The sequence below is a fragment of the Penicillium rubens genome (genome assembly GCF_028828025.1).
Source record: "Penicillium rubens strain IBT 27055 chromosome Unknown utg000003l_segment0_segment0, whole genome shotgun sequence".
NCBI classification, from domain to species: domain Eukaryota; kingdom Fungi; phylum Ascomycota; class Eurotiomycetes; order Eurotiales; family Aspergillaceae; genus Penicillium; species Penicillium rubens.
Genome location: NW_026890601.1, coordinates 170,596 through 195,833, shown reverse-complemented (window position 1 = coordinate 195,833; position 25,238 = coordinate 170,596). Strand labels below are relative to the sequence as shown.

The window sequence follows — 25,238 nt, the reverse complement described above, 5'->3', positions numbered from 1 at the left end:
TTAGTATTCTCCAACATGGAAAAAACCCTCCAAGCTATGCATGTTTGACATGGTATAATATATACAGTTAGGAACAACACTCCTCGTAGTCACTCGTCTCCCACCCCTCCTCGCTTTCACTGGCACTCCAGACAGACCGAGTGGGCACCGCCTCGCTAGTCTCAGTTGCTGCAGCTGCAACTGCCGCGGCCGTGGCAGTAGCCATTTGCTTAGCCCACTTCTTATTATTCTTCGCCTTGCGAGCATTCTCCTCCTCCTGGCGCTTCTGCTTCACGCGCTCGGCTTCCTCGGTCGCCGCTCGCTCCAAGAGCTCGATAAGTTTCTCCAGTGCTGGCGCATATGCCTGTGCAAGAGCGAAATCCCCGACCTTGATACGCATGTAGTCCATCGCTCCGGCAACGGGGCCGGTATAAACGCCAAACCTTTGGCTGGATGTTACCGAGTTGAAGTCGTCGGACAGTTCGGTGTTATTGGGGCCCACTGGTTCATCTTGAGGGTCATCGAATGGGATATCCGCATCTGCGGGCTCCTTTGCAGCCGCATCCCGTTTGGACGGGAATTTGCCTGAGTTTCGCTTCTCTACAAAGGCTACCTTCTGGTACCGCTGGCTGAAATGGGTGAGCAGGACAGCGCGCGCTTGCATGCGGCGGCCGACTTCCATTGCCTCGGAGGAGGTCGAGTGCCGTTTGGCCCTAGCCGATCCGACCATGTCGGGTTGGAAGGTGGCCTCATGGATGAGCACAGTTGAACCCTGTCCAATGGCGGCAAATTTATCAGATGGTCTGCAATCGCCAGAGTAGGAAACCTTGAATCCATTCGAGAAGACAAGGGAGACAGCGAGCGCACCCTTGCAGTGTTTGACGCGGCAAGTGAGTATGTCTGTAAGGCCGGTGGCAGACTTGAGGAGAGGAGTGAGGGGGGAGGACTTGTCCGTGAAGTCAAGTTGAGATCGGCGACGATTAGGTAGCGGGTGTGAGAACACGGTGGTGACTTTGGAACCTTGTACATCAGGATGCGCGGAAAGAGTAAGCAGCTTGTCATATCCGAAGTCCTCAACCTGTGAATACTCTTCCAACCAGGAAATCATGGCATTGTCAGACACAACAGCCAGCCGCTTCTCCTGAAGAATCTGGGCCATATCGGTTTCACGGCTAGCAGTCGAGCCAAACCCATCCTTAAAGTTCTCCGCGTGCCAGGCCTTGATCACAGAGACCGTTCCTAGATGGTGATCAGCGTGCAAGTGGCTGATCCAGATCATTCGCAAGTTCTGAAGCACTTCACGAAGTTCTTCGGGCTCGAAAACTCGCTTTAGTTGACCAAGAGTATTCTCGCCACAATCAAGCAGATAGTAACCATACCCGGGCACCTTCAACAGTGTGGCAGAGACATTTCGGTATTTTGATGGAACAGAGGAACCAGTACCCAGCGCGATGATCTCTGCATCCGCTCCGGGCCATTCTCTGCGTTGTGCCTGCAACTTTCTCTGGAAATCAGGCTTAGCAACGCGTTTGCGAATGACTGCCATCCGTTGCTCAACAGAACGCGGGATGCTATGCAATGCAGTCGCTGGATTGAAGCGGGACATCACTTCGTCACTGTTCAACCCGAAACTAGGCTCCATGTCGATAATGAATCCGGGTTCAAGAGGCTGCAGCGGAGAATTCTGACGAGCGGCAATTGCAGATTTTGAATTAGCATTGGAGGTGCCGGGTTGGGGGAGGGACACATTGTCGTGAACAGGAACCGCATAGCTATCGCCTTTCAGTCGGGCGAGTCGAACAGTTGAGCTAGCGCAGCTGGTCAACGCCAGATAGTTCGGGCAGTGATCTGTGCTCGACACAGTATGCTTGCAGTGGGACATGCTAGCAACAAATTCCTGGAATTTAGGATGCTCAGCCACACCTGGTCCAAGAATCCAGATGAAGGCTTGCAACTCGGTCGTCACAGCCGGGGACTTCCATTCGGCCCGGCTAACCAGGTCCTCGACATACTCGGACGATGGCACTTCCATGATAGCAACGCCTTTGCCCGGTCGTGTCTGTCCCAGAACCATATCTGGAGTGATAGTCTTGCCATCCAGAGATTGAACGCTCTCGCCCTTTGTCAGAGCTGCGTACTTAACACCCTTTTCAACTTTCAATTCTTGGGCCTTCTTCGGGTCGAACTTTCCGCGGATATCGTGGTTCCGCACGATATAACAGACTGACTCCTTGGATGGAGAAGTGGACGGTAGGCTCTCGACAGTCGCACCGGGCCAGGGCTTTCGGACGAGCACCTTGATATCTGGAAGAGCATCTGGGCCACCCGGCACGGGGCCTTTGTATTGCTCAAGGTCCTTAGTTTCCGGGTTGCGAATGAATATAGCGGCCGGCATCATGACCTCAGCCAATGGGGTTTCATGAAGGGCATCCATTTTCCATGTTGAGTTGAACATATCCTGCACAATGGACTGCGTCACTAGCAGGTTCTTAGTACGCTGGTCCACATGATCTTCGGTCTGCACAGACTCCTGGAACTCGTCCAAGCTTCGCTTTCGTGGACTCTGTGAGCGCGGCTGCGTAACTTGAGAACGAGCCGATGGGCGGGGGCTAATAGGCATGGCCCAGACTTTAATGTTAGAGTCGGACCATGAGGGCTTCTCAAAGGGATCCTCGGCGCCGACAGGAATCTGCTTAGTGAGGGTCTCCGAGTCATATTCTTTCAAGTACACTGGCATGCCCTTTCGGAAAACAAACCGCCGGGCCGTAGCAAGTGTATGTGTAAGATTTGCAGGACCATGAATCGTCAGGTTAGCTTTCTGCAAGGCCGGTTCACCTTCTCGCTCCACAGTGGCCCTGCCATGTTGCTGCTCCTGGGGTGCACGAGGCTTGTGTTTTCCGCCTTCTTCCGCCTCCCTTTGCGCCTTGCGGGCAGCCTTCTTCTGATTGTCCTCTTCTATGGCTGCCAAGGAGGACGACACCGTATCGGCAAGTGTCAGAACAATTCCAATCAACCCGCCTGTGTTGGCCCATTCCGACCGCCCAGTGACAAACACATCGGTGAGGAGAGCAAGTTTAACCCCGCGCTCAGTGCATGCTCGTTGCGTGCCTTCCGATAGCTGGCCGAAAAAGTATCGCTTGTCTGGGAAGTTGAGGCAAACGCTGGTGCCGGGGGTATCGGCCGTCGGGGTCGTGATGACCTGGTAGAAGAATTTCATTGGGGAAATTCCTGCTGCAGGCGGAGGCAATGAAGTGAGTTGGAATTTGGATGGTTCACAAATCAAGTAGTCGTCTTTATCGGAGCGAAACCTGTGAGAGACTGGGCCGGCTGGAAGAAAATATGCGTTTGGGTCGATTGTAGGTTGTCTGATGCGAAGTGGCAAGGGTTTCTCTTGAGATTTCTTTTTGTCTGCTAATTGCGCCAATGACTTAGGGAAGTGTAAGCTCCTCGATCTCCGCGTTGAGCCACGAGGTTTTTGTGAGTCACGGTTTCTGACGCTGCGATACGATCGAAGGGTGGATGGCGAAATTGAGGTTCGAGGGAACGCGCTCCAGGCGACTGCGCGAGTGGTTGCCGTTGACAAGGCACCGCGCACGCAAGAGGAAGCCAATTTGCCTAGAATGGAGGGTATTGAAAGGGAAATTAATGATGAAAGGCCCCGAGGTGCTGTAATGTCAAGTAGGAAATTGGTGGATCCACGTTAGAAAGAGAAAAGCGACGGTCGAATTTTGCAGGATGGCCGGACAAAAACTCCATTTGGACCCTCTACGCATTACTACATGACCATTTCAAAAAAAAAAATTTGACAAGCATTCTATTTGGCTAAACTACATCCAGAGTACAGGCTATGCAATAAAATAAGACAATCATATGGCCGTAAATATCAAGGGTTGTGCTTTTACTCCACAGATCCTTCAGATACGCCAGTAAGCTCCAAAAATTCCATCAAGATCCTTCGTGGGAGATACACGATATAGTAAGAGACACGCGCCTTGAAACTCCCCAGGGCATCTGGAAAAGACAAAAGAAAGAAGCAACACCCCCGATGATTCGCAAAATATGGCAGGAGGTTTCACCGTGGTGTATAGTCACAAGGCGATGACGATGGCGAGAAGGAAACGAGGGATCACATATACAAAGAAAATAAAGGCCGAAAGGGCAGGACGCTAATGGGGAATCACTGAAGGTGGGACGTGACAGCTGAGACACGCTCGAAGGCAGCGTCGATGCTGTTGCAGAGGGCATTGAAGGTTCTCTTGGCCGAATCGCTAACCTCATAGTCGTCAACGACGAGTGTGAACTGGGCAGTCTTCTCGTTCGAAACACCTTCGAAGGCGATATCAGCAGTGGGGGGAGGAGAATCAACAAAGAGAGCAAATGCAGGATCAGACTCATCAATCTCGACATCAGGGTTCGCAACACCAATATCAGACTGACTAGTTGAGTCGCTAGCGGGACTGTCGACAACAGGAGCCTCATTCTTGGGGCTCTCGGGGATGCTGAAGGAAGAGGATTTTCCGGACAACACTTCGGCATCCAGGGCCGGGCCCTCGGGAACCTCCATCACAGCAAAAACGGGAGTGTTGCCGTAGTTCATGTCGATTCCCGAGTTCCAGCCGGCGGTGTTCATGGCCATGCTGGAGGGGTCCATACCCTGGTTGGGAACCATGACCATGTTGGCCTGGGGGTTTTGCTGCATCTGGAACTCCTGGCCACGGTTGGCGTTCGTATCCTTGGGCATAGCCTGCATGTTGGGCTGGGGTGCAGCCTGCTGGGCTGGTTGTTGTTGCTGAGGTTGCTGTTGAGGTTGCTGCTGGGGCTGAGCTGGCATAGTGTCACCCATGTCGTTCAGGAAGTTGGAGAAGTGAGGAGATCCCAAAAGCATGCGGGCCAAGTCGTTCAGGCGGGCATTTTCTTCGTAGAGAGCACGGTTCTGAAGGCGAGCCTCGTGGGCCTCGTTGGTTCTAGCGGCCACCTCGCTTTCGAGCTGACCAATGTATTCTAGTGGGAGGCGTTAGCAAAAGGGACACTACACATAGTCAGTTGTTCAGATGGTCATACCCTTGCGGCGAGATCGGAAAGCGCGAGCGGAAACCTTGTTTCGCAACTGGCGGCGCTCTTTGCTGCTGAGCTTCTTACCCTCCTCGCTAGCCAGAAGACGCTCATCTTCATCCATATCGGCCTCATCCTTCCGGGCCTTGGCCATCTGTGGCATACCGCTAGATGGACTGGGGGAGCCCTCGCCATTGGCAATGGCATTCTGCCGCATCTGCTGGAGTAGACGAGAGATACGCTCTTCGACCACGGGGTCCGGGTTGCGAGGACCGCGGGCCTGAGGCATAGCATCGGGAACTTGATCCGGACGCTGCTGCTGTATCTCAGGGCGGACCATCTCATTCTGCTTTTGTTGCTGGGCCTTGGCCATCGCAGCCTGCTGCTGATGCATGCCGGGGTACATACGACCGACCTGCGTGGACGGACCAGCCTGAACCAGCTCATGGCCTCCGAGGGCGTTGGGATCGACATATTGGCCCTTGTTCCCCGGGTTTGTCGGGTAGAAATATGGCGAGGGATTCATGTTTTCGGGATCAATCTCCATCTCCGACGGGTTACGGCCTGGTGCGGTGTTGAAGTCGAATTGTGCGTCCTCTCGCTTCATGTGATGACCAGCATACACGTCAGCGTTCACAGGAAATCCTTGACCATTGTTGAAGCCCATCGGGATCTGGCTGTAGGACATGGACAAAGCACCGGGTGGGAGACCGGTCTGTTGTCTGTGTTCATCATACTGGTGGCTTGGGGCCTGGAATGCGAGGGGAGACTGGCCACTTGAAGCGAAGCTGGCACTGCGGGCGTCACTGGCACTGAACTCGGTGCTTGCGACCGAGGGCTGGCTGACCATGACCTTTGAGCGGGAGGGGTCGGATGTGTAGGTGAGTTGATCGAAGTTGATGAATGAGTCGAGATCTTGGTCATAGTTGGCAACTGGTTGCATCGGGTTTTCTGCGAGAGTCGCCATGGTGATCTGAATAAGCCCCTCGACTGTGCAGGGGGGTAGGTATGGCGTAAAATATGGCGTGAGCTAGATATAATAAGTGAGATAGATGAACGAGAGATAAAGAGGGCAAATATATGAATAAAACGGATCCGAAAAACGAAGGTCTAGTAGAATATGGATTTGGATCTAGATGGATCATGAAATTGGAAGTGAGATGGGGAAAGGGACAAAGTGTTCCGGAATAGCAACAGGGGCTTGCGCGTCCTTTCTGAGTCAGCGGGGGCCTGAGGAATGCGATCCCGTGATTGGCTGGATTGCCACTCGACGGGGCTTGTTTACCATACCGTATCCAGGGAATGTTTTCCAGATGTTCACCTGGGCAGATCTATACAGTAACATACAATATACCTAGGTATACATACATATGTAGTTATATGCTTCATCTATTTCCCAATATGTCCTACTCTATAACAATAAATCAATTGCTTAAAGCCTTTCTCTAAATCTTGATATGTGATAGCCTACTAGGCATCCAATAACCACAGAACTCCCCTGTTAATACTTTTGCCGGCTAAAACCTTCGAAGTGGGCCAATCTCAGGGCAGGAACCATCCGATCCCATTGGCCATCCGGTCAAACTTGCCAGGGCTAGAGTGTGTTTCAGGTGTATGGTATTGTAAATGTATCTATTTTGTCCCTTTTGTGACGCAAGTGGCTGTGCCATGTCTCTCCAGGGCTGTTTATCCAAGCCCGCTTTAGTAAATGTTGCATTCCCGTTGACTTCATAGTTGAATTGGATCACCTAGAGAGACGAGAGAATTTCTCATGTGTTTAGGAGAGTTCAATCTTCCAAAAAAAAATTATAATAATAATAACCTACCAACCTTGTTCAGACTAAGAGTGACTATCACCGCAGCTAACGGCTTTCGGGGCTGAGCCAATTACTATTTACTTTGGTTTTAGCGACAGTGCGCCAAGTGGTGGGCTCTCATGGGATATTATGTAGAGTCCACCTTTCTCTTGGAAATACTCCGTACGTATGTTGTACTCTGTACTTTCTACAAAATACTTCGTACAACATACATACAATATACCCGTGGACAGATACACACATATTCCAAGCAGATTGTGATCCAGGGTGCATATTGCATTTTCCCACGTATTGACAAAATCCCTTGTTTCATCGAAACCAGCATGTGCGTATGCTGGCGTCTCGCCAGGCCATATACAGCCAATCGAGACAGGCCCCTGTACCGGCTAAACCACAGCGAACCAGTCAGAGAACTAGATTGGGGAATCCTGTCCTCTCGTGCTCCCACTTAGGAATCGCAATAAGCTTTTCTAGAGTTGAAGCGGGTCGGCAACAAAGGATCCCATGGAATAGTTTTGTGATTCTCGGTGGATGTCCGCGCACGTGAGGGGCGAGCTATTCTCAATCAGGCTAGCTGGTCCGACCCTATCAAACACTAAATCTCTTCCAGCTGATCTCCGAGGTCCTTCCCTTTGGATTCCAAGGTTGGCACCCTACGGAGTAGAACTTTTCTTCATTTCTATAGACTTGCCTATTTGGATTGCCCCTGAACCTTAACACTTAACAAGACGAAACACTATGGGAGACAGGGCAGACTCGGTGGAGTAACTCATCACCCCTTTTTTGTTTCTCAACCAAAGAATCGACTTTCCCCTGAGTCTCGACTCTTCGACAGCCCGCTTTTTTCGTGGCCAGCGATCCTCTCGATCTACTATTTAGGGCTGACTTGGATTAGCGTAGAGTGACCGCGTGCAAAGAGGCTTAGTTAATTCTGCGCCTCAGCCACAACAACCGCACTAACAGGAGGCAGTAGCTTTTTCCTTCTTAAAAATAGACGTTAGAGAAAAACTCAGGTACGGCATTTCGCTAAGGTCGATAATGCCCACACGTAAACGATAACAACTAACTCAGAGCCGAACTATATATATACATTTGAAGTTTCTGCAGGAACGCCTCTTATGCGGATCTTTGATCAAACTGTCCCGAGTCTTGAACAGTGGATCTAGGCCACCGGCTCAATCTCTATCCACGCCCGGTAATCACTCCTTTGTCAACGATCATATTTGCCCGAAGATGCATAACTGATTCCCGTGGAATTGGTACGAAAAGTGACTCTGCCATATTCGCCCCCGCGCATTACTTACGTATGTCACCTACGCCTCAATATTTCTTAACGCAATCACATAAGTCTAGACTAGATCTGTTCCCTCGACCCTATTGTCTGGTTGTCTGACGTCTCCTGCTATCGAGACCCGCCATGCCCTGATCTCCCAGGTCTTCAAGGCCCTTCACTGTAAACCCTGGCAACGGGTCTGCTTTCCGGTTGTCTGACGACTCATCAGGCCCGCTCAAATTCGAAATAAGTGTGAGCTTGTTCGAGACTCTTGAGCGCTTTTGTGGAGATACAGAAATTAAGGTCTAGATCTAGATTACACCTTGTCGTAGACAACGAGTATAATTCTGGCTGTGTTGCAGTCGGGTGCTCGACTGGAAGTTTTAATCGGTCTAGACTTTGCTTGTTTGGATATTCGAGGACTCAACCTCGTGTTCCCCAGTCCTCTGGAACCTGGAGCAAGATGGAGCACATCCAAGTGTCGCTATGGACTTCTACTTTTCACTTTGCTGACGTCGGGGCGTTAACGTTGATAAGATGCTATCATGATATAGGGCTAGCCCTCGAGAACCTAGATCCAGGCGTCCTCATTTGAAAATATTGTAAGGTTCCCGGTCACTGCCATTGTAGGCTTTTGGTCGAATGGAATTCTCAAGATTTCCAAGATGTCTAAGGGAATAATAGGAAAGAATCTGATTATTTTAGATTTCTAGTGGTGCAGGGATGCACTGTTCCCCCGATATATATTTTTAGTTCAGTTAGATCAATCACAACACCACACAAAATCCGAATGAGTCACTTTGGGGCAAAGGATACTTATATGCATATAAGTATGACCTCTCATGATTTTCCGACTAAATAACTCATATGGCAAATACGAGCACAATGATGCAAAGAGGGACTCCGCCAAGGAATGTGAGTAACTGCCTCAGGCACTGAACTATTCCTCTTTCGGACCCCGACCCCAGAACGGTCGTCCAGCAGCGTCCAATTTGTTCATGTTGGATCCGGTGAGTCGAGGAAAGAGAGGTTTAACGGATCAGAGTGGCGCACTTGGATCTTGTGTAAGGGCTCGAGTGACGTGGTTACCCTTGCTGGTTATTTTATATGAACTTCGCCTGAACCTGTTTCGGGAACCCCTTCAGATATCTAACACTTGGACTCTGGCGAAAGTAACCCAAAGACCAAGGACTCCAATTTTCTGAAGATATGACTTCTGCCCCGACAATTCTGGCAACGTGCAAGCAGACACGATTTCATCTGCTAGATGATAATCCTTCGCAGGAGGTATAGGTAGCCACAACAAGCATCCAGATGACCACTAACGCTGGAATTTATTTATTGACAGATCGATGTGGATGGATTAAATATTATGGTCACATCATCTCCACCTGGATCTATCGAAGATGCATCGAAATCAAAGACCAAAGGGAAATCAAAGGCCAAGGCTGCAGGGAGAGAGCTCATCTCCGACGGGCACCTACGACTCAAGGCAGGCATTCACTATGGGTTGATAGGTCGCAACGGAACTGGGAAGTCAAGTGAGATAGATCTCCGCATGTACCATTTACAAACCTCAGTATATTGATTTTAGCAGCGCTCCTCCGGGCAATGGCAGAGAAACTCATCCCTGGCATCCCGCATTCGACTCGCATGGCGATCTTGCAGCAGACGGACGAACATGATGACAAACCTTTCGGCGAAGACCCTAATCGAGACAAAACTGCTTTGGAAGCTGTTCTCAGCAGTGATGAAACGAGGAACGAGGCTGTTCGGATGGCGGAATGTTAGTACACCTCTTCAATTGGAATTGTACTCGACTGACCATCCAAGTTCTATCGAAGAGTTTTGAGACTGAAGATCCAATGCAGCCCGTGTGGGCGATCCGTAAAATACGACACCAGAAAGCAGAAAAGCATCTCTTCCTGGCACACAAGAACGCAAGCTTGAAAAGCGGTGCTCGAGGTCTACAAGCAAGGAAAGACTTGAAGGCTGCGGAGGGGAAGCTCGAGGCTACATCGGAAATGTCAGTTGCATCCATTCGCGCTATTGACTATATCTGACTCCTGTCAGGTTGTCCCAGGATGTAGACGCCATAGATGCGGAGGCAGTCCAGGCCGATACCCAAGCTGCCGCCGAGACATTACAAACCCTACAGTCCCAACTTGAAGATGTAAGCCTCTGAACGGTGGCTATTTACTTACTCCGTTAACGTGAAACCAGATGAAACTTGCCGATATGGAGCAACAAGCTCGTCGTGTCCTCCTTGGTCTCGGCTTCAAAGAAGACGGACTCGAGAAGAAAGTCTCTACGCTCTCAGGAGGTTGGCGTATGCGATGTATGCTAGCCAGCGTTTTGGTCCAAGATCCCGACATCATGATCCTCGACGAGCCGACCAACTTCTTGGATCTTCTGGGAGTAGTGTGGCTGGAGAACTACCTGAAACAACTCCGCGACACATCAGAAACAACCATCGTCTTGGTCTCACACGACAGAGATTTCATCAATGCTGTCTGCGAGGAAATTGTCATCCTCCGAGATCAGAAACTGACGTATTTCCGAGGGAACCTCTCTGCGTATGAGCATGATTTCGAGGAACAGAAGCTCTACCTGGGGCGCATGAAAGAGGCTCAAGAGCGGCAGGTTGCGCATATGGAAGCCAGTATCCGGGAGAATATGAAGGTTGGGAAGAAGACTAATGATGAAAACAAGCTGCGACAAGCGAAGTCGCGACAGAAGAAAGTCGATGATCGGATGGGTCTTCAGGTTAGCGCGAGCGGGGGGCGTTTCAAGCTGAACCGTGATCTAGTCGGATGGCATGCCCACAATCGGGCTGAGATCGAGGTCCCGACAGATGAGAAGGGCGCGACTATGAGTCTGCCCGATGCGACGGAGTTGCGGTTCCCTGGACCGTTGGTGTCGCTGGAGGGTATTGTTTTCCAGTACAAGAAAACCGACCGCGTCATCCTGGACGACGTGAACTTGGTCGTTCACCTAGGTGACCGTGTCGGGATTATGGGTCTCAATGGCTCGGGGAAGACGACCCTGCTCCGTGTTCTGACGGGGCAGGTATCTCCCTCCAAGGGCAAGGTATCGACCCACTCCCGGCTGAAAGTGGGTTACTATAGCCAGCATTCTGTGGAAGAGCTGCAAGAGCGTGGCCGAGGCGAGCCTAGTTTAACTGCGCTGGGCTTATTGACTATTGAGACCGAAGGATCCCTGAATGAGGGCGCAATCAGAGGTCTACTCGCCTCGATGGGGTTAGCAGGTCGTATTGCATCTGATGTCCCCATCGCCAAACTGTCAGGTGGACAATTGGTATGTGAAATGCGAAAGATCGACATGGAACAGTTGAGGTAAGCTAATAATATTGGCAAATTTAGGTCCGCCTTGCATTGGCTCGAATCGTCTGGACTGCACCACAGCTTCTCATTCTTGATGAAATCACCACGCATTTAGATTTCCACACTGTCACTGCATTAGCTACGGCTCTCTCCTCCTTCAATGGTGCCGTGCTTCTAATTTCACACGACCGTTTCCTTGTTCGATCCGTAATCGAGGGCAAGCGTGACACTGAGCACAAACTCGATGAAGATTTCGAAGGGCTGGAGGAGGAAGAGACCGAGGAAACGCCAAGACGTCGGTCGGTCTATGTGATTAAACAGGGCAAGATGAACGAACAGAAGGATGGGGTGGAGCAGTTCGAAAAGAGCTTGGTGAAGCGAGTGGAGAAGTTGTTAGGGACGATAGATTAGCTGGTGTACATACCTCATCTAGAATAGGGCCATGTAATGTGAGTTGATTCTGAGGTCACCAATTGAAGATGACTCAGCACGGAGCCCGCCGAACGGCATGTGCGATAAGAGACACCTTCCCCTCATTCCTCCGCGGAGGACCGCGCTTGCATATATATTTGCCAACATGCAACATTTGAATTGAAATAACTTCCTCATGGCTGGCTTGTGCAAGCGAATTGTATCCTGCCCTAGGGTGGCCCGTCAGTGGCCCGTACAGATTCGACCCCAGAGCACTCATGCCGCATCAAGACCCAACGCCACCGTCCCCGCTGGATTTCCCCCTCCTCCCTCAACTGAACCCTCTAGACTGTCCACACTCAAGTCTGCGAAGCCCTTTTCCGAATTCCTCACCGACACCTTCAATCGCCAACATGACTATCTGCGCATTAGCGTCACGGAACGGTGCAATCTTCGGTGTCTGTACTGCATGCCCGAGGAAGGCATAGACCTTTCGCCCTCTGCGAAACTGCTTACGTCCCCAGAGATTCTATACCTGTCCTCGTTATTTGTTTCACAGGGTGTGACAAAAATCCGATTAACCGGTGGGGAACCGACCGTCCGCAAAGACATCGTGCCGTTGATGCAGGACATTGGCAAGCTACGACAAAATGGGCTTCGGGAACTGTGTTTGACAACCAATGGGATCTCGTTACATCGAAAATTGGACCCAATGGTGGAAGCTGGGCTGACAGGAGTCAATCTCAGCCTCGACACGCTGGATCCGTTCCAGTTCCAGATCATGACAAGACGTAAGGGGTTCGATGCTGTGATGAAGAGCGTCGACCGCATTCTGGAAATGAATAAAGTCGGTGCAGGGATCAAGCTGAAGATCAATTGCGTTGTCATGAGGGGAATGAATGACCGAGAGATCCTCCCATTTGTGGAGCTGGGCCGCGAGAAACCGATTGAAGTGCGCTTCATCGAATATATGCCTTTCGGCGGGAACAAATGGAACCAGGGAAAGATGTTCTCTTATCAGGAGATGCTAGCTGTCATCCGAGAGAAGTATCCCGCATTCGAAAAGGTGGCCGACCACAAGAATGACACCAGTAAGACATACCGTGTTCCTGGGTTCGAAGGCCGCGTGGGATTTATCACGAGCATGACTCACAACTTCTGTGGTACCTGCAACCGGTTACGCATTACTAGCGACGGGAATCTCAAAGTCTGCCTGTTCGGTAACTCCGAGGTCTCCTTGCGGGATATCATTCGTAAGGAGAACGGTGGGAACCCAATTGACGTGGATGCAATGAACAATCTGCAGCTGTTGGAAACAGTACAAAATGCAGCACGCCTTAGTGACGAAGGCGGCTTGGTCAATGAGCGTGAGCGTGAGATTCTTGACATTATCGGCATGGCTGTGAAACGAAAGAAGGCGAAACACGCCGGCATGGAGCAACTAAAGGACATGAAGAACCGCCCTATGATCCTGATTGGTGGGTAGTTATCTTCTTTTTTTTCCTTTTTCTCTTCATGATCGGAAACGCTTTACGACCTGTAAATCATCCCGGATGAACATCTCTTTTGGATATCATAAATTGGCGGGATCTTACTTGATACCATGTATACATGCAATTGATGTATTTGGACTTATTCACTGAATCACCAAGCTGATAGATGAACTAGATAATAAACCAAAACCATGGGGTTTAGGGTCTCACTCCTGGTCAACCATACCAGTACATATGCTTCCGCACCTCCCTGCAGCTTCCCAAAGGCGTCTTTACCACTCTGGGCGCTCTAAACCAGAGACCGATGACTGTATTCCTCGCCGATCTCGCTCTCTACCCACAACCTCAGACGCCGACCTCCCTCACCTCACACCATCTAAGACCGTACACATGACCCAGATCACCGAAAAGCCCGAAACAAAGCGTGTCGCCACAGCCGCCTGCACCGTCTCCTTCTCAAACGCACGACCCTGGGAAATCCTCCGCGAAGGTCAGACCACGCACAAAGGCGACGTCTTCAGCGTTGCCCGGATCGCGGGTATCATGGCCGCAAAAAGGACGCCCGATATTGTGCCTCTTTGCCATCCCGGCATTGGTATTACCGGGGTCGAGGTCAGCGTGGAACTGGTTGAGCCCGGGCAGAACAGGGATCACGGCGCCATGAATGTCGTTGCGTCGGTCAGCTGCTTTGGTCGCACAGGGGTGGAAATGGAGGCTATGACGGCTACTATGGGTGCTGCTTTGACGGTTTACGATATGCTCAAGGCTGTGGATAAGGGGATGGTGATTGATTCTGTTCGATTGTTGGAGAAACAGGGTGGGAAGAGTGGGCATTGGGTACGGGAATAAGCTTGTATGTAGTTGGTGTAGAGTGTAGAGTTATCATTCGATATGTAGTAAAGGGGATGTACTATATAATGTTCTTCAATAGCCCTAATAACCCTGCCTAGGTTTAGGTGATCTACCTATCCGCGATCAGCCCTATGGGCTGACCGTTTAAATTCTCCAAGTACTCGAATGGGCTAGCGTTTCAGTTGGGGTTTCATATTTTTACCTTTTCCTCGTTCATATAATAAATCTTATGTATCCTTCTGTTTGAGGCCGTTAGTCGTGTCCATTCGAGACCTCTTGTGTTGTGTGGGTTCTCTTGAAAATCCTGCAGAACTTCGTTTTCAGTTCGACGCCTCAACAGCCAAGAATTTAGCACACAACACGAACTACGCTTTACCAACGCTGGCGAATTATGTTGAATTATGTCGTCAAATTAAAATGCATACACTGCTAATCCGTATGTGCGCCTGAGCTGCTCGTCATGAACCCAACTAACCGCTTTATGCAGTCCGCCAGTGGCGGAGGAAGACTGGGAGGATCATAATGGCACTGTGCCCGCCCTTGAATTTCTTGACGCTACACTATTTCTATTTCATTGCTACAAGCATAATCGCCAGTATCATTTTCTACCTGACCTCGACGTCATGGCGGAGCGTTGCCTATGTGGACTCGATTTTCATGTGCGTTAGTGCTATGACCGGTGCTGGATTGAATACGGTATTGACGCAGCCCCCCATATATGGCTATATCGTAGGCTAATAACTCGACGAATAGGTGGATCTGTCGGCTCTAAACAGCTTCCAACAAGCAGTTTTGTTCACCTTGCTTATTTTGGGCCATGCCGTTCTCATTTCCCTCACTGTGCTTCTAGTACGTAAAAGGGCATTCGAGGCAAAGTTCAAGGGTGTCTCCGATGAACGGGAAAGAGAGCGGTCTACTCGTCACCACTCAGAAGTTGAACTGCAGACCAGGGACCAGGTGCCTGCGAATGAAAGCACTGGAACTGATCTACCCGGCGAGAGCACCGAAGGACAGGGCTGTAAACCACGCCCAAAGACACATCTGCTGGTCCAAGTGACCCCAGGGGAGTCATCATCTCGCAATGAACAGCCGTGGGTGGAAGACGACCAAATAACCATCGGCGGCACACCCCGTCACCATCACCACCGAGTCTTCCCCATGGCTGGCATCGGGGCGAGACCTGATCTGAATAACCACCCCCGCGATGCAGTGCCCAATGTGCCCTTGGTCGCAAAGGATTCTGTGTCTGGCTTTAAGGGGATTCTCCGTGGTACACAGAAGTACATGGCCTCCAAGGGCCTTGTGTCCCGCAACTCCCAGTTCCACGATCTCACCCCTGCTGAGCGTGATGAACTAGGTGGTGTGGAGTATAAGGCTGTCTCGTTTTTATCCGTGATTGTGTTCCTTTACTTCATCCTGTTTACTGTGTTCGGCATGATCGGTGTCGGTGGCTGGCTGGAAGCTAATGATCCCGCCGTGACGCGCGCGAACGGCCTCTCGCCGTTCTGGACGGGTGCTTTCTTTGCTGTTTCTGCATTCGTGAACAGCGGCATGTCGCTCTTGGATACTAACATGACCGCTTTACAGTTGAGGTAGGTGGTCTAGACCATCATTTCTCATAGCCAAGCTTGCTAACCTTGTTTAGAGCTTACCCTCTTCTCACAATGGGATTGCTGATTCTCGCTGGGAACACCCTCTTCCCATGCTTCCTGCGGTTCATTATCTGGACTATGAGGGCCATGCTTCCCGATCGGCCGAAGTGGCAGTCATGGCGCATAACTCTTGATTTCATACTGGAGCATCCTCGGAGGGTAAGTCCTGTTGCATTATTCTAATGGCTTGCCGAATATAGACACTTATCATGAATCCAGGTCTATACGAATCTCTTCCCTGCTCGCCATACGTGGTATCTGCTCGGCACGATTATCATTCTGAACGGTATCGACTGGGCGGCATTTGAGCTACTGTCTATTGGAAACGAGGACATCGAGAGTCTTCCTACCGAGTATCGTGTGTTGGATGGACTGTTTCAAGCCCTAGGTTTGTCAACCGCAACAGCGTCATATTCGACTCAAGCTAACGAATTATCTCGAGTAAAGCGGTACGCGCTGGTGGATTCTACGTTGTGACCATTGCCGATCTCCACCAGGGTCTCTTGGTTCTCTATGGTAAGTGAATTCAATATCCTCGCTGGACCGAAAGATCATCATACTAACATAACCTCTAGTACTCATGATGGTAGGACATATCAGTCTCATACCCCATAAACCGAACCCCTAACTAACAACTCACCCAGTACGTCTCCGCGTACCCAGTAACGCTCACGATGCGGTAAGTACCTCGTGGAATCAACACACGTCAAGAAGCCGCGATCTAACCACCCACACAGCAACACGAACGTCTATGAAGAACGCTCGCTAGGGATCTACGCACATGACGAGACCCCCGACTCGCCAGCAAACACAAGTCGCAGCAACGTAGCAATGGACCTAATCCGACACCATCTTGGCCGTCCAGGTCTGTCGGAGACTTCGCGCGGCTACTTCGTCCACCAGCAACTCCGCTCCCAGCTCAGCCATGATCTGTGGTGGATCGCGCTGGCGGTGTTCTTTATCGCCATCGCCGAGTCAGACCACTATGAGTCTCAGCCCGTGGCTTTTTCCACCTTCAATATTATCTTCGAGGTTGTCTCTGCCTACGGATGTGTGGGTGTTAGTCTTGGGTTCCCTGGGAAAAATTACTCGTTCTGCGGCGCGTGGCATACTATTAGCAAGTTGATTCTTGCTGCTGTGGCTTTGCGTGGTAGACATCGTGGTTTGCCGGTGGCTATTGATAAGGCTATTATGTTGCCCAGTGAATCTTTGGCTTGGGCGGAGGAGGAGGATGCTGCTATGCGGAGGGATAGGTCTAGGGCTTGGGCTCAGGAGCGTGGACCTGTTGGGTCTGTTTAGGTGTTCAGATGGTGGTTCGATATACCCCTTTTGCATGCTAATTTAGTGTTTAGACTGTTCTAGAGAGCGTGGATTTATGAAACATATGATGATATGAAGTTTTGAAGGTAATAAATTCTCTTGTAGGACTAACTACCCATGGTGTATCCTGGTAAAAAGAAAGTAGACATATGCAATAACCGTATGAATGTAGATGGACATGGACGTGGAACAAGGAGATATACAAATTAACAAAAAACTAGACGACCTACTCGTCCTCCATCTCCATCTCATCCTCGTCCTCATCTTCACTCTCGATCTCAGCTTCCTCCTCGCTCTCCAATTCCTCCTCGTCCTCATCCTCACTGCCATCATCACTGCCAGCAACACCACCCATATCCTCATCCTCCCCGCCGTTCTTCTTCGCCTCCTGTCTCCGCTTCTCTTCCTCAATACGACCTTCTTCGAGGACAGCAGCACGCTCCGCACGCAGCTTGCGTTGCGTCTTGACGAACGCACCGACAGGGGTAGTCTCCCAGTCAACATCCTTGAGGAAAGATTCAACGCCAGAGCGATTGCGGGGAGCATAAGTGACGTTAAGACGGCGCTCTTCGATCCAGCGGGCATTGGTCTCAACCTTCTGCACGAGCAGCAGGATCATCTGGTTGATCTTGGCATTCTTGTTTCCACCGCTGCGGGCAGAGACCTGCTTCAGCCAGCGCTTGAGGGAGACAATGACGGGCACAGACAGTTCCGGGAACGCAATGTGCTTGGACCACAGAACGAAGAACTCGGAAAGGAGCTCGGCGACCTGCTCACCAACGCCGTCCTGGTAAGTGCGCGATCGCAGGTAAGATTTGGGGGCGCGGATAGCTGTGTTGAAGTCCAAGGGCTTAAGCGTGCTGGACTTGGGGTGCTTGCGCATCTCCGCTGAGGTCAGGACCTCGAGGAGTGAAGCTGAGAGCGGGATGTAGGTGCCTGTGGCGCGGGAGATACGGAGCAGGGAGCGCGTCAATTGGAAGCGCAGAGGGAAGTACGTGGCGGTTGGGATGAGGCGCATGGCGCCTAGGGTGATCTGCACGACGGGGTAGATGAGGGGACGGAGAGCGGACTGCTTGCCGACTTGAGCCTCGACAAGGCCATCGCAGTGCTGCGAAAGTACTCGGGACCAGAAGTCCAGCGAGTGCACGTATTGCCAGTTGTAAATGGTCTTGTAGGACTCCTTGGAGGTGTTGGTAATGCTCTTGCGCAGGTGCATAGCAAGCTGACGGATGAAGGAGAATCCTGCTGTGTATGAGACGTTCTGGTCAATGCCCCAGATTTCGGCTGCGGAGTTCTTCATCAAGTTCACGCCTGCTAGCGTGTGCACCGTTGTGTTGCGGCTACCCTTGACAACACCCTCGTAGGTGGCCTTGAGCACACTCTCCCGGATACCTGCATCTCCCAGAACCATAAGGCGGCGCAGGATCAAGAAACCTGTGATACGGGTAGCATCGGCAGTGGACACATCAGCCCAAATTCCGACGACAATCTTGACGAGTGTCTTCAGCACCTTACGGAACTGAAGAAGGTAAGGCAGCATGGGCTCAATTGACGCGAGGGTCAACTTGAGTGTGGATGCATCGGACAAGTTAACCAGAAGCTGGTGAACTGAAGCAGTGTGCGATTTGATCAGAGGTGTGAGGGTCTTGAACTTCTTCGAATCCAATGACACCCTGATCTTGCCAGAAGCGCTCTCCTTAACGGGAAGATGATGGGCCAAGACCTTGGGGATGGTGTTGAGGGCCGTGACAAGAACCTGGTGGTACACATTCTTGTCGGAGATGGTGTATTTTTGCTCGGGGGCCTCGGGGTCATTGACATAGGCGGCCGCACGGAAAGCGAGAACAGCCTGGCGCATGGCTCTGATCGAGTTTTGCTCCTCCATCAACTTCTGCCACTTCTTGACCATCTCAATAGTCAAGGTCTCATCCTCTGGCTCCTCCTCTTCCTTCTTCGACTTCTTCTTCTTCTTCTTGGCTGGTCCCTCGTCTTCGGGTTCTTCGCTTTCGCTCAGTGCATCAACCTCTGAAAGATCGCCTTGCTCACCGAACTCGAGCAGCTCAGAATCATTTTCCTTGAGGTATTTGTAGAACTCGGGGTCCTTCTCCTTCAATGACTCCAGCTGATCCTTGTGCTCGTCGTAAGCATCGGCACTGTCCGCGTCGTCACTGTCACCCTCGCCCTCAGAAGCCTCAGCATCTGCATGTGCCTTATCTTCTGAGCGCTTGCGCTTGCCGATTTTGGGGGTGGTATCCTTCTTGCTGGCCTTCTTTCCCTTCTCTTCGGGAATATCGAAGCCACCAGCGAAAAAGTCGTCGACGTTCATTTCGGAAAAGGCATCTTGTTTCTTCAGGTCCTCCGGGTCCTTCTCTGCGGCGGCTTCGGCTTCGGCGCGGCGAGCAGCATTTTTTTCCTTGCGCTTGTCGTTCATTTGGTGTCTCTGCTTGATCTTGGCATTGGCTTTGCGTCGCTCAAGAACATCCGGCAGACGGTTCTGCACGAACTTCTTGGTCGATTTTTTGGCTCCAACCATTTTGAGAGATTGATGCAGAAAAGAGTCTGCAAGTGTAGCTTGGTCGGAAAATGGCTGGCCAAAAAAAAATTGGGGAGAAAATCGGCGGGTCCGCTCTTCAGACCGCCTTCGCTTTTGGCATCGGATAACATCCAGACAATCCCATCATCCCATGATTAGCAGTGAAGGCCGTACCTACCTAGGTACGTATGGTTATCCTTGTAGGTATCTACCTATATACGTATATAGGTACATATGTAGGTACATGTCCACGGGTAGGTATTTTGTATGTAACAAAATACCCCTCTGGAGCTCAGGCCTACTTATGTAATCAGAACCGGAAACCCTTCGGGACTTACGACTGACAACTGACAACTGACAACTGACAACTGACAATTATTGCACATAGCGAGAAAGTTTCCAAAAATGTACTCGCAGCGCCCACTTCCTTATGCGCCGACCCCGTACAGCTACACACCCAATCCCGCCCGGTCAGCCACAATCAATCTCGATGAAGTATGGATCCTTGTCTCCGCATTGATAGTCATATTCACTAATGCCACATGTCTTAGGAAGTCAAACTAGCATCCAGCTCAGTCGAACGTGACTTATATGAATCCCTAGCCGAAATATACAGCATCATTGTCACCCTTGATGGACTCGAGAAAGCATACATCAAGGACGTGGTCACCGAGGCAGAGTATACCGAGACATGCACACGGCTATTGAAGCAATACAAGTCCAGTCTTGGAGATGAGGCAGTATCGCGGGAGTTTGTGAATCTGGAAACGTTCAAACGGACGTGGGGGGTGAGTGTTCCCTCTCCATTTTACCCCGCAAACCTCAACACATCTCTGACGCCAGATGCACAATATAGCTAGAATGCCCACGAGCCACGGAGCGATTGCGCATTGGTCTTCCAGCCACAGTCGAGCAAGCTTCTCACGGCGGAGCAAGCTCTAGTATGGGTGCAACGGCGACGGGTCCCGCCGGCGGTGCCTCGGGGAGTCTCATTCTGGCAGCAACCGAAAACTTCATTACCTTCCTCGATGCATTGAAGCTCAACATGGTATCCAAGGATGCACTGCATCCACTTTTATCAGAGGTGATTCAGTCTGTGAACAAGGTAACAGATACTGATTTCGAAGACCGCGGCAAGATCATTCAGTGGTTGATCGCATTAAATCAAATGCGAGCTACTGAGGAATTGAGCGAGGACCAAGCACGTGAACTTGCATTTGATATTGAACAGGCTTATCAGGGCTTCAAGGCCACGTTGAACTGATTTGGAGAATCATTTACTTGGTGCCCCGGCAAGGCGTTCATATGGACAGTAGAGATACCATTATGTTTTTATGTATTGACATGATCATCAGTGATTGCTAGCTAAATATACCCAGTCTTGCTTGTTTTGGATCGAGTGTTCTTGTATAAGTACGACTATCCATGGGCATAGACTATGTCTCGAGCTGCATCCAACTTAAGTGGTGTGTATATGCTGTTTGACCCTGCTCTTTTTATTTCTCGTTCAATCATCTATTTGTTTCCCAATTGCAGCAAGTCTTCAATTTCACCATTCCTGTTCTTTGATGGTTTGATGCCTGATAATCTAGGCGACAATCAATCCGCGGAACCGCAGCGCCAGCCTTTCCTCTTTGGGAATATTTTTCTTTTTCTCCGCCACATTTTCGTCCGATTCTCCTGGCTGCGAGGCCAATTTGTTGCCTTGCATTCTTTACCAGCAACAACTAGAGAGCATACAGTTATCGCCATGATTAGTGCTACAGATGAGCCTCTACATGGTTAGTTCACAATCTACCCCTCTGATCCATCCGGTCCACAAAAGATAATGGGACTGATAAGCGCAGTTCTTGACCTCCCGCAGCTCTACCAGAAGCCCTCGGGAACCGATCTCGTGAAGGCTTTGGCTTTGTTGAGCTTACAGCCCCGCACGTTTGGCACCACCGCCGATGTCGTCAAAGGCCCCGCGGTCCAGCCTGCAGGAGTGACTCGGTATCTCACATCCATCATCGCCAGTCAACTGGCATGGCTCGAGACCGATGAACTCCGGGAGGCGATCTGGGACGCGGCCGCTGCACGACTAAGTGAACGGTCTGGTCGGACAGGTAAGCAGGCCACCATCTGTCTGGCTGTATTCTGTTATCCCGCTGACCGTGACTCATTCTCTACCAGCTATGCCGGCAATGTCTCGAATCTTCAACGTGCCCACCTCCTCCGGCGAAGAATATACACTAACTCTCCACGAACCGTCAATCACGGCGGACAACCTCGGTATGAAGACCTGGGTATCTTCGTATCTTCTCTCGCGCCGGCTTCACAACATTGGATCGCCACCAGCACTTGTTCCCTCGGCATCGGCTACTCCCTCCACCTTGAGCCAGAAACCTCTGCGGGCACTCGAGCTTGGTGCTGGAACAGGCTTGGTCGGGCTTTCCTTTGCGGCTCTGCAAGGTGACTCTGCCACGGTTCACCTCACCGACTTGCCTGAGATCGTACCGAATCTCGCCCACAACGTTGCCTTGAACGTAGAACTCCTGAACAGAACTGGGGCGACAGTGACCACCGGTTTGCTCGATTGGTCAGTCGCGCCGTCTCCTCTTCCAACTGCGGAAGAGCATTTTGATGTGATTCTCGCCGCAGATCCATTGTACTCGCCCAATCATCCCCAATGGCTGGTGGATACCATTCAACCCTGGCTTAGCCGTGGGCTCGATGCGCGAGTCGTGGTGGAGATGCCGCTACGAGATGCATATCTGCCGCAGGTGAAGGAGTTCCGGCAGCGGATGGGCGAGCTGGGTCTGGCTGTGGTTGAGGAGGGCGAGGAGGTCGGTTACGATGACTGGGAGAGTGCAGATGGAGGCGCACTGGCCGTCAACTGTTGGTGGTCGATTTGGGGATGGACTGAAAAGGTATAATGGTAGTAATGCCGGGTCATATTGGGACTGGTGACCAAACGAAATGACGAATAATAAACGATACACGATAGATTAGAATAGTGATCTCCTAGACGTTGGTTATTGAGCAATGCATGCACCCTGCATCTGATTCAGAGAGTCATCAGTAGATATGTAACCGCCTAGCAGATTCGAATCTTGAAGATGAATTTCTCGCATGATTTTCCTCGGTAGACATCAATTTGATGAATGAGGAACATCGTTGGTCGACAGAAAAGAGGAGCAGGTCCGTCACGTGGCGATGACGTCGGTGTCACCATTTCGGTGAATCACCTACTTCAAGGGTGTGAACTATGATGATTTGCCATTATAGCATCCAACTGCTCTATTCCATTATTAGCTCAATCCCGCCTGAAAAACCAATCCCTTGTTTTGGTGGCGCTGTGAACACTCCCTGGAAGGATCACAGTCACCACGGGGCTAATAAGAGAAGTGAGGATGGCGTCCCTGCCGGGGGTGCCTAGTTCTGATATTGGTTGTAAGACTTGGTTGATTGAATATTCTAAAGACTTGGTACGGCTGTATAGCCTACTCCAACTCGGCCACCAACTTGCCCCGCAAGGCCTCGATCGACGGCGTGAAGAAATACTCTCCCCCGCGCTGGTCGATCCACGGCAGATAGCCCATTTTCAGCACATTGGGCTTGTCGCCGTCGTAGATTCCGAACGTGGGCTCCGGGTGCTGGGGAAGGTTGCGCTGGCTGACGATGGGGTCCTGGCCAGGGACTATCTCCCACCCCTTCTTTCCCGAAAAGACCTCGTTGCTGGCCCAGCCTGATGTTGTTAGCGTCGGACAAGCAGGTCAGGGAGGTGGAGTGATAGGAACTTACGACTCGTTAGGAAGTTGAAGCCATTCCGCAAGTCGCCCTGGTAGCACATGAAGTAAATGCCTCGCTTGGGGCGCTCTGAGGGTTCCAGCTTCTCTTCGCCCGGTTGGATCTCCGGACCAAAGGTGACGCTGCGACGCAGGATCAGGTTCGTGTTGTTCCAGTAGTTTGTCTGCGCAGAGACCTCCCCGCCATCTTTCGAGATATAAAGGTCGGCGCGAGGGCGCATCTTACGAATGTGCGCGGCAATCGGACACTTAATCTCCCTCGGGTTGGAATATTGGTTCTTGTACTCGAAGTTGTTGGCAAAGGGATGTTGAGCCACCGAGTTCTCGCTGTCCAGCTCCACAGGGGAGCCTGCACAGGCAACGTTAGAGTCATTCTCCTAGACGGGGGACAGGACCATTCTTACCGTTCTTCCATCGTCCAATCATATGAGCGGCCAGTTTCTCGCCGGTGCCGTCGTTAAAGGTGTCCATCTTCGCGGACTCCGACTTCACGAAACTGTAGGACCGTATCAGCCTGACCCTCATGCAGGGGACTAGAACAAACCGTACTCGTTGAAGTCGTGCACTTTCTCCTCGATCTCGCGGAAGACTAACATACTGCCATCTTTGGCCCAATCCGGCGACGTGGTATTGTCTCCCCGGCGTTTGAGGAATATCAAACTGGCAACGCGTCAGTATTCTATGATCGATGGATGGATAAGGCTCCAACTTACCCGGGGGGAATGGCCGGGGGCTCGCCCTCCTTGGGTGGCGGGTCCAGGCCCTCGATGGCAGGCTGCGAAATATGGTCCTCGAATCCGAAACTAAGCAGAAGCAGGGTGACAGGTCAGAGAGAAGGTGGTCTGCGAGATTTCCCAGGAAAACACTCACTGTTCCTTGCCCCGGAGGTTCTCCAGGCGTTTCTTGGACGGGTCCTTCTCGTCGGGAATCAACCTCCGCTGCGCCTTGCCATCGGCATTGCGAACGTGTCCCTTCTTGATCATCGTGATCTTCGCGCTGGCCTCCTTGGCGTCAACGGTATGATCATCGGCGATGTGGAAGTAGCTCTTGAGGTCCTTGACTGTGGCCTCCAGCTCGTCCTCACGCTGCGCGCCGACGATGAACATCCCGTCGCACCGCCAGTCGTCGTTTCTGGCCGACCACTTCGGGGGCGGCCGGTACTCGGGGGCCAGGGATTCGGTCTCGTCGGGCCCTTCGTTGACCATATCCTGGTACATACCCTTTTCATGCAGCTTGTCCTGGGTCTTCAGGCTGTCGTGCCCCCCAAGCAGCTTGTTCGTACCCTTGCCGGAGAAGGTAATGTTGATCGCGTTGAACGTTTCGCGATCCTCGGGACGAGTGTCCACCCTTTCCCGGGCCTCATTAACGCCGTCATGTCTCTCGAAATATTCCTTGCACTTGCTGCCAGTGGTGATCTTGCCGTCATCCACCAGCTTCTTCAAGTGTTCTTTGAACGCGGTGTAGTAGTCGTCGTCATCGAGGTCTTTCATCTTGAAAAACAGGAAGCTTTCGTAGTACCGGGGGAGACGGGGCCTGTCGATCACCAGTGAGCATGAGATGCGCTTGTATGAGAGCCCCAGGGCATGTGATATACTAACCAGATACTGCCCTGGATGTTGGCGGGGTCGACTTCAGACGGCATGCTGGAGATGAAATTCGTTCAAGATAGAAGTCAGATTGTTGGATCTGTCAGACTGAGACCATGGACCGGCCGGATAGACGAC

General features: G+C 51.3%; 10 protein-coding genes across 10 annotated transcripts; 6 read left to right on the top strand and 4 right to left on the bottom strand.

Annotated features, from left to right (window-relative positions):
* Window positions 1-67: 67 nt before the first annotated feature.
* On the bottom strand, window positions 68-3,196 carry N7525_006262 (ribonuclease Z; the record flags this gene model as incomplete). Its single annotated transcript, XM_002569224.2, has 1 exon — window positions 68-3,196. One exon carries the CDS (start codon window positions 3,194-3,196, stop codon window positions 68-70), a length of 3,129 nt encoding a protein of 1,042 aa, XP_002569270.2.
* Window positions 3,197-4,156: 960 nt separating this feature from the next.
* N7525_006261 (bZIP transcription factor) lies at window positions 4,157-5,998 on the bottom strand (the record flags this gene model as incomplete). The annotated part of the gene is made up of 2 exons (XM_002569225.2): window positions 4,157-4,980; window positions 5,041-5,998. 2 exons carry the CDS (start codon window positions 5,996-5,998, stop codon window positions 4,157-4,159), a joined length of 1,782 nt encoding a protein of 593 aa, XP_002569271.2.
* Window positions 5,999-9,493: 3,495 nt separating this feature from the next.
* Window positions 9,494-11,876, top strand: N7525_006260 (ABC-F family ATP-binding cassette domain-containing protein; the record flags this gene model as incomplete). The annotated part of the gene is made up of 6 exons (XM_002569227.2): window positions 9,494-9,662; window positions 9,719-9,907; window positions 9,955-10,147; window positions 10,195-10,294; window positions 10,345-11,439; window positions 11,505-11,876. The coding sequence occupies 6 exons, from the start codon at window positions 9,494-9,496 to the stop codon at window positions 11,874-11,876; spliced, it is 2,118 nt and encodes a 705-aa protein (XP_002569273.2).
* A 196-nt stretch (window positions 11,877-12,072) lies between these two features.
* N7525_006259 (uncharacterized protein) lies at window positions 12,073-13,362 on the top strand (the record flags this gene model as incomplete). Its single annotated transcript, XM_002569228.2, has 1 exon — window positions 12,073-13,362. The coding sequence occupies one exon, from the start codon at window positions 12,073-12,075 to the stop codon at window positions 13,360-13,362; it is 1,290 nt and encodes a 429-aa protein (XP_002569274.2).
* Window positions 13,363-13,603: 241 nt separating this feature from the next.
* Window positions 13,604-14,218, top strand: N7525_006258 (molybdopterin cofactor biosynthetic protein; the record flags this gene model as incomplete). The annotated part of the gene is made up of 1 exon (XM_002569229.1): window positions 13,604-14,218. The coding sequence occupies one exon, from the start codon at window positions 13,604-13,606 to the stop codon at window positions 14,216-14,218; it is 615 nt and encodes a 204-aa protein (XP_002569275.1).
* A 525-nt stretch (window positions 14,219-14,743) lies between these two features.
* Window positions 14,744-17,172, top strand: N7525_006257 (uncharacterized protein; the record flags this gene model as incomplete). Its single annotated transcript, XM_061213660.1, has 8 exons — window positions 14,744-14,917; window positions 14,975-15,813; window positions 15,867-16,032; window positions 16,093-16,261; window positions 16,321-16,389; window positions 16,449-16,459; window positions 16,518-16,552; window positions 16,611-17,172. The coding sequence occupies 8 exons, from the start codon at window positions 14,744-14,746 to the stop codon at window positions 17,170-17,172; spliced, it is 2,025 nt and encodes a 674-aa protein (XP_061068091.1).
* Window positions 17,173-17,419: 247 nt separating this feature from the next.
* N7525_006256 (mRNA-binding ribosome synthesis protein NOC2) lies at window positions 17,420-19,726 on the bottom strand (the record flags this gene model as incomplete). The annotated part of the gene is made up of 1 exon (XM_002569231.1): window positions 17,420-19,726. The coding sequence occupies one exon, from the start codon at window positions 19,724-19,726 to the stop codon at window positions 17,420-17,422; it is 2,307 nt and encodes a 768-aa protein (XP_002569277.1).
* Window positions 19,727-20,131: 405 nt separating this feature from the next.
* Window positions 20,132-20,990, top strand: N7525_006255 (ESCRT-I subunit protein VPS28; the record flags this gene model as incomplete). The annotated part of the gene is made up of 3 exons (XM_002569232.1): window positions 20,132-20,221; window positions 20,278-20,514; window positions 20,583-20,990. 3 exons carry the CDS (start codon window positions 20,132-20,134, stop codon window positions 20,988-20,990), a joined length of 735 nt encoding a protein of 244 aa, XP_002569278.1.
* Window positions 20,991-21,476: 486 nt separating this feature from the next.
* On the top strand, window positions 21,477-22,641 carry N7525_006254 (S-adenosylmethionine-dependent methyltransferase; the record flags this gene model as incomplete). Its single annotated transcript, XM_002569233.1, has 3 exons — window positions 21,477-21,507; window positions 21,574-21,831; window positions 21,899-22,641. The coding sequence occupies 3 exons, from the start codon at window positions 21,477-21,479 to the stop codon at window positions 22,639-22,641; spliced, it is 1,032 nt and encodes a 343-aa protein (XP_002569279.1).
* A 567-nt stretch (window positions 22,642-23,208) lies between these two features.
* Window positions 23,209-25,156, bottom strand: N7525_006253 (Dyp-type peroxidase; the record flags this gene model as incomplete). Its single annotated transcript, XM_002569234.1, has 7 exons — window positions 23,209-23,453; window positions 23,510-23,863; window positions 23,919-24,010; window positions 24,064-24,174; window positions 24,228-24,317; window positions 24,385-25,047; window positions 25,113-25,156. The coding sequence occupies 7 exons, from the start codon at window positions 25,154-25,156 to the stop codon at window positions 23,209-23,211; spliced, it is 1,599 nt and encodes a 532-aa protein (XP_002569280.1).
* Between the last annotated feature and the right edge of the window lie 82 nt (window positions 25,157-25,238).